This window comes from Gobio gobio (assembly GCF_949357685.1).
Source record: "Gobio gobio genome assembly, chromosome: 22".
In the NCBI taxonomy this organism is placed as follows: Eukaryota; Metazoa; Chordata; class Actinopteri; order Cypriniformes; family Gobionidae; genus Gobio; species Gobio gobio.
Window position 1 is genome coordinate 1,219,818 of NC_137118.1, and position 7,500 is coordinate 1,227,317.

Here is a 7,500-nt window from a genome sequence, read left to right on the forward strand (position 1 = left end):
CCTTTGTTGGCCTGTAAGCGGAAGAACGAGGCTAAGGCCTGTGTTTTCCCGGCAGTGATAATGAAGACTTTTTCCCATGACCTCTTCCTCCCTTCGGATAGAAGCTCTAGTCTGCAAATAGCTCGTCGTGGCCCTAAAATGACCAGGAAAGATAAAGAGGGAAGAAAAAAAAGTGCTGACAAATGGCGGCCGCAGCTGTAAAGGCTGTTTTTATTCCATACGTCTGAAGCAGAAAATGGAGAATAATTGAGCTTGTGCTTGAGGTGGGACGGGTTGATCTCAAACTCAAAGCTACAGCCGGTTCTCCTGATTCTCCACCATCACTAAACCTCACAGCTGCAGCAGGGTTGCCAGATTGGGCGGTTTTTCATTTGATTGTGCGGGTAAAAATGGGTTTGGGCGGGCGGACAAAATTTGGGCTGGTGTGGATCTAATATTTATAGTCTAATTGGTTAATAACAAACTCAAGTGTGAATGTACTCCATAAAATCAGTCATCATGATCAGTGTTGGGCAAAGTTACTTTGAAAAGTAATGCATTACAATATTGCGATACTCCCTTAAAAAGTAACTAATTGAGTTACTTAGTTACTTTTTAAGAAAAGTAATGCATTACGTTACTTTTGCGTTACTTTTTCTCACCTGGGCTGGGCTTGTTTTTGTAAAAGTTATATTTTTGTGCAACGGTAAAGACCTCTTCATACCAAATGTAAATAATAAGCCCCAGTCTGAGGTAAAGATGCAGATTCCCTCATGAACACTAGAGGGCGCAGCTCTGGATAATGGAGAAGAGGACGCAGGAGAAAAAAGTTTTACCAATAAAAACAAAAAATCTAGTCATTTTCATCATCAAAGGTCAGCAGCAAGACATTGGTCAATTAAATATAAAGGTAGATTATGCATAAAAATAGTTGTTTTATTTAACATTTAATTATTGGAGGTTCTGATTTTGCATTTGACTGATTTTATTCATTTTGAGGAGGACAGAATCTTTATTGTGCAAGTGAGATAAATAAATGCTCACATTTAGTCTAGAACTACAATAACCATCATGTTGGTCACACACACACACACACACACACACACACCTCTGCACTTATAGAGAGCCGAAGTTATGACGTCACTTTGTAGGCCAAAACGCGGAAGTGAGTTAGCATTTTAGCCCTTCCGGTTCCCTCGCCCTAAAGTCTATGGGTTTTTTGAATGGGTTTTTGCTAAATCGCCTGAAATAAGGTCTGTGGTTAACAAAGCCTCTAAATATTTTCACGTTTTGGTCTATGACATAAAACACATTAGTTAAAACCTGCTTGTGATTTTTTAAAACTTTATTGTGTCTTAAAAACGGTGGTTGCTAACAAGTTGCTAAAAGGGACTACATCCTTTGGCGGGGACTTTAGACGTCATCGTGACAAAAAAGCAATCTCCATAGCCCACTTTTCAGCCTTATGAAGAACTTACGTGGCGTGAATAAATCGCGCTATTCAGCTGGCACTGGTTTTGATGATGTCGCCGGCGAGCACGCACTTTCAGCCAATCAGTGATCAGCAGGGAGACGTGCTCATTCATAACAGGTTTTCAGCGCAAAATTGTAGCTGGATATTCAAGTGATCGCTATGCCAAAGTCAGTGGCATCGGACTTGTTCTTTTTCACTTCCAAAAACTGTAAATGTAACTATTTTACTGAAAATTAAATGTAAGGTAAGATCTATTACAGTTATTTACCGTATATAGTACGGAAACCTTCTGTTAATCAGTTTTTTCACCGTAGCATTTTACAGTCTTTTACCATTAAAATCACGTCGATTTTTTACAGTGTATGACTATCGTACATTATCAGTTAATGACAAATTTTGGCTATGCCTGCTAATTACGTTGTTTATTTTGATCACTTAATATTGGGCACTTTTTGCACTTAAATTAGTTTATTCTTACTGTTAACATTTGAAAATGATGTATGTGTTTTCCATGGGTTAAAGTCTTCGGTTAATTTCGTGACAGTTTCCACTTTTAGTCATTTTAGTCATGCATGACTGTATTTGCCCTGTTTTGATCCGTTTTTCTGGGAAATGTATTTATTTTTATTTTATTTTGTCATCATTATTTTGTTTTAAGGAATTAAAATGGTGCTAATCAATTTTGACTGGCATGGCAATACAATTATATCATTTTTTTTCTTGGATTGGGTGGATTTTAGTGAGTTTTTGGGCTGGAAATCGTCGACCCAATCTGGCAACACAGACACTTTTGTCAACGACCTTTTTTGACTGACAAAAACCAGACGATATCTAAATAAAAACCAGTTTTGGATGAAACTAGGAGGAAAATCTACTGTCATTTTAGTCAACGAATAAAAGCGAGAGGAAAATGTTAGTTAGGGAGGATTAGGGATCCGGTCAGAACTGATGTCCTGTGTGACGTGTGGATCTAACGGCGGGAAAACAGCGCCTCAGAACGGCTTAATCCATCAATAACACACATTTATGACAGGTCATGTTTATGAACTAATGCTGAGGAATAATCACAATGTTTACTTTACCATGTTTATATAGTCATATGCTTCAGACGGTTGTAACAACGCATATTTTATCTCCTCATCTGAACTGCAATAGCAAGGCATTTCAAAATAAGAGTCCCGGTGTCTTTCCAGCTTATTTATAATTAAAGTCACGCATTATATATACGTTTACACAATAAACTGTATTTAATTTCATTCCCATTTAATTCATAGTCAGGAGGAGAGACAAAGAGCAGTATTTGACACATTATTCAATAAAGTATCAGGGTTATAATCGTTACTAAAACCATTAAAAATATTAATTACTTGAAATTGAATAAATGTTAACTGAAATAGAATAAATAAACGTATCTGAAGCTTTAGCTTAACCTGATATACTAACTAAAACAGAAATACAACATTATAAAAACTATATAGATGTTTTTTTTGTTTTTTTTTAAACCCAGTGGTTCTCGGACATCTGTGTGCATGTTTATGGATATTAATCCCATTTCTTACCCTCATAGAGCTGGGCATACTGTGGGAATCCCGCCGCCCTCAGCCAATCACATGCTTCCTTCGCCTCGATTTCTGAAAAAAAAACAATGATACGATTCTTCAGCAGTTTATTTAATAATACATTTCAACCTGATCTCACACACATGCTCATGGACACACTATACACACACACCGATCAGGCGTAACATTATGACTGTTGAAGTGATGATCTCTTCATCTCCTGTTAGTGGGTGGGATATATTAGGCAGCAAGTGAACATTTTGTCCTCAGAGTTGATGTGTTAGAAGCAGAAAAAATGGGCAAGCGTAAGGATTTGAGCGAGTTTGATAAGGGCCAGATTGTGACGACTGGGTCAGAGCATCTCCAAAACTGCAGGTCTTGTGGGGTGAAGGACTAGTTGAGGGTCTAGCCACAGGGTCATGGAGGACCAGTGGAGAACCGGCCACAGGGTCATGGAGGACCAGTGGAGAACCGGCCACAGGGTCATGGAGGACCAGTGGAGAACCGGCCACAGGGTCATGAAGGACCAGTGGAGAACCGGCCACAGGGTCATGAAGAACCAGTGGAGAACCGGCCACAGGGTCATGAGGGACCAGTGGAGAACCGGCCACAGGGTCATGAGGGACCAGTGGAGAACCGGCCACAGGGTCATGGAGGACCAGTGGAGAACCGGCCACAAGGTCATGAAGGACCAGTGGAGAACCGGCCACAGGGTCATGGAGGACCAGTAGAGAACCGGCCACAGGGTCATGAAGGACCAGTGGAGAACCGGCCACAGGGTCATGGAGGACCAGTGGAGAACCGGCCACAGGGTCATGGAGGACCAGTGGAGAACCGGCCACAGGGTCATGAAGGACCAGTGGAGAACCGGCCACAGGGTCATGGAGGACCAGTGGAGAACCGGCCACAGGGTCATGGAGGACCAGTAGAGAACCGGCCACAGGGTCATGAAGGACCAGTGGAGAACCGGCCACAGGGTCATGGAGGACCAGTGGAGAACCGGCCACAGGGTCATGGAGGACCAGTGGAGAACCGGCCACAGGGTCATGAAGGACCAGTGGAGAACCGGCCACAGGGTCATGGAGGACCAGTGGAGAACCGGCCACAGGGTCATGAAGGACCAGTGGAGAACCGGCCACAGGGTCATGGAGGAACAGTGGAGAACCGGCCACAGGGTCATGGAGGACCAGTGGAGAACCGGCCACAGGGTCATGGAGGACCAGTGGAGAACCGGCCACAGGGTCATGAAGAACCAGTGGAGAACCGGCCACAGGGTCATGAGGGACCAGTGGAGAACCGGCCACAGGGTCATGGAGGACCAGTGGAGAACCGGCCACAAGGTCATGAAGGACCAGTGGAGAACCGGCCACAGGGTCATGGAGGACCAGTAGAGAACCGGCCACAGGGTCATGAAGGACCAGTGGAGAACCGGCCACAGGGTCATGGAGGACCAGTGGAGAACCGGCCACAGGGTCATGGAGGACCAGTGGAGAACCGGCCACAGGGTCATGAAGGACCAGTGGAGAACCGGCCACAGGGTCATGGAGGACCAGTGGAGAACCGGCCACAGGGTCATGGAGGACCAGTAGAGAACCGGCCACAGGGTCATGAAGGACCAGTGGAGAACCGGCCACAGGGTCATGGAGGACCAGTGGAGAACCGGCCACAGGGTCATGGAGGACCAGTGGAGAACCGGCCACAGGGTCATGAAGGACCAGTGGAGAACCGGCCACAGGGTCATGGAGGACCAGTGGAGAACCGGCCACAGGGTCATGAAGGACCAGTGGAGAACCGGCCACAGGGTCATGGAGGAACAGTGGAGAACCGGCCACAGGGTCATGGAGGACCAGTGGAGAACCGGCCACAGGGTCATGGAGGACCAGTGGAGAACCGGCCACAGGGTCATGGAGGACCAGTGGAGAACCGGCCCCAGGGTCATGGAGGACCAGTGGAGAACCGGCCACAGGGTCATGAAGGACCAGTGGAGAACCGGCCACAGGGTCATGGAGGACCAGTGGAGAACCGGCCACAGGGTCATGGAGGACCAGTGGAGAACCGGCCACAGGGTCATGAAGGACCAGTGGAGAACCGGCCACAGGGTCATGAAGGACCAGTGGAGAACCGGCCACAGGGTCATGAAGGACCAGTGGAGAACCGGCCACAGGGTCATGGAGGACCAGTGGAGAACCGGCCACAGGGTCATGAAGGACCAGTGGAGAACCGGCCACAGGGTCATGGAGGACCAGTGGAGAACCGGCCACAGGGTCATGGAGGACCAGTGGAGAACCGGCCCCAGGGTCATGGAGGACCAGTGGAGAACTGGCCACAGGGTCATGAAGGACCAGTGGAGAACCGGCCACAGGGTCATGGAGGACCAGTGGAGAACCGGCCACAGGGTCATGGAGGACCAGTGGAGAACCGGCCACAGGGTCATGAAGGACCAGTGGAGAACCGGCCACAGGGTCATGAAGGACCAGTGGAGAACCGGCCACAGGGTCATGAAGGACCAGTGGAGAACCGGCCACAGGGTCATGAAGGACCAGTGGAGAACCGGCCACAGGGTCATGGAGGACCAGTGGAGAACCGGCCACAGGGTCATGAAGGACCAGTGGAGAACCGGCCACAGGGTCATGAAGGACCAGTGGAGAACCGGCCACAGGGTCATGGAGGACCAGTGGAGAACCGGCCACAGGGTCATGAAGGACCAGTGGAGAACCGGCCACAGGGTCATGAAGGACCAGTGGAGAACCGGCCACAGGGTCATGGAGGAACAGTGGAGAACCGGCCACAGGGTCATGAAGGACCAGTGGAGAACCGGCCACAGGGTCATGAAGGACCAGTGGAGAACCGGCCACAGGGTCATGAAGGACCAGTGGAGAACCGGCCACAGGGTCATGAAGGACCAGTGGAGAACCGGCCACAGGGTCATGAGGGACCAGTGGAGAACCGGCCACAGGGTCATGAAGGACCAGTGGAGAACCGGCCACAGGGTCATGAGGGACCAGTGGAGAACCGGCCACAGGGTCATGAAGGACCAGTGGAGAACCGGCCACAGGCTCATGAAGGACCAGTGGAGAACCGGCCACAGGGTCATGGAGGACCCGTGGAGAACCGGCCACAGGGTCATGAAGGACCAGTGGAGAACCGGCCACAGGGTCATGAAGGACCAGTGGAGAACCGGCCACAGGGTCATGAAGGACCAGTGGAGAACCGGCCACAGGGTCATGGAGGACCAGTGGAGAACCGGCCACAGGGTCATGAAGGACCAGTGGAGAACCGGCCACAGGGTCATGAAGGACCAGTGGAGAACCGGCCACAGGGTCATGAAGGACCAGTGGAGAACCGGCCACAGGGTCATGAAGGACCAGTGGAGAACCGGCCACAGGGTCATGAAGGACCAGTAGAGAACCGGCCACAGGGTCATGGAGGACCAGTGGAGAACCAGCCACAGGGTCATGGAGGACCAGTGGAGAACCGGCCACAGGGTCATGGAGGACCAGTGGAGAACCGGCCACAGGGTCATGGAGGACCAGTGGAGAACCGGCCACAGGGTCATGGAGAACCAGTGGAGAACCGGCCACAGGGTCATGGAGGACCAGTGGAGAACCGGCCACAGGGTCATGAAGGACCAGTGGAGAACCGGCCACAGGGTCATGGAGGACCAGTGGAGAACCGGCCACAGGGTCATGGAGAACCAGTGGAGAACCGGCCACAGGGTCATGGAGGACCAGTGGAGAACCGGCCACAGGGTCATGAGGGACCAGTGGAGAACCGGCCACAGGGTCATGGAGAACCAGTGGAGAACCGGCCACAGGGTCATGGGCGGCCGAGGCTCATTGATGCCCGTGGGGAGCGAATAAATGTGGTTCAAAGGTGCATTAAATCTATTATATCATATTTGTTATGTAGTGCTCCCAGAACAAATGCATCTTTATTAGAGGGACAATGTCCAATGTACAGACAATGGGTCAATAAACGGGCAGGCAGTCCCCACACACACACACACACACACACACACACACACACACACGGCCTGGAACGAAGGCAAACCGGTAATGCAAAAACCAAGAGAGACCGCTCAGAGATGAAAAAACCTCACAGTGAACGAGGGTGAACAGGCTGGATGTAGGCAGAGGTTCTGAGGTAAATGAGACACAGGTGTAAACAATGAGTGATGATAAGGCAAAGGATTGTGGGTAATGTAGTCTTTGATGGAATGACAGTCCGGGGTGGAGTGCCCTATCACGGGGACTCTCACTGGTGACTCGTGACAATATTCTTGTGTATTGTTCAAATTCAAGAGCCTTTTGTCATGTTCAGGATGTAAACATCCACCAAATTAAACTACTGTAAACATGTATCAGATAAATATATATATAGATTTTTTGCATAAATCTGTTAATCAACCTCAGTCCTGATCAAAACTACTAAATGTTTTTAAAAAATCCAGGATTTTTACTCTTTAATTGCTAAGGTCATAAATGATGT

The 7,500-nt window shown here is 49.0% G+C and overlaps 1 protein-coding gene and 1 long non-coding RNA gene across 4 annotated transcripts in view; one reads left to right on the top strand and one right to left on the bottom strand.

Annotated features, from left to right (window-relative positions):
• stard13a (StAR related lipid transfer domain containing 13a) overlaps nt 1–7,500 on the bottom strand; it is a 117,178-nt gene that overhangs the window by 69,740 nt on the left and 39,938 nt on the right. For all 3 annotated transcript variants that reach the window (XM_079804700.1, XM_079804699.1, XM_079804701.1), the window contains exon 2: nt 3,013–3,084. In XM_079804700.1, the coding sequence (XP_079660826.1) occupies nt 3,013–3,084 (72 nt within the window). The remainder of the gene's footprint in view (nt 1–3,012; nt 3,085–7,500) is intronic.
• The window catches only part of LOC307118867, a 272,203-nt gene that overhangs the window by 27,755 nt on the left and 236,948 nt on the right, over nt 1–7,500 (top strand). The gene's annotated exons all lie outside the window — the stretch shown is intronic.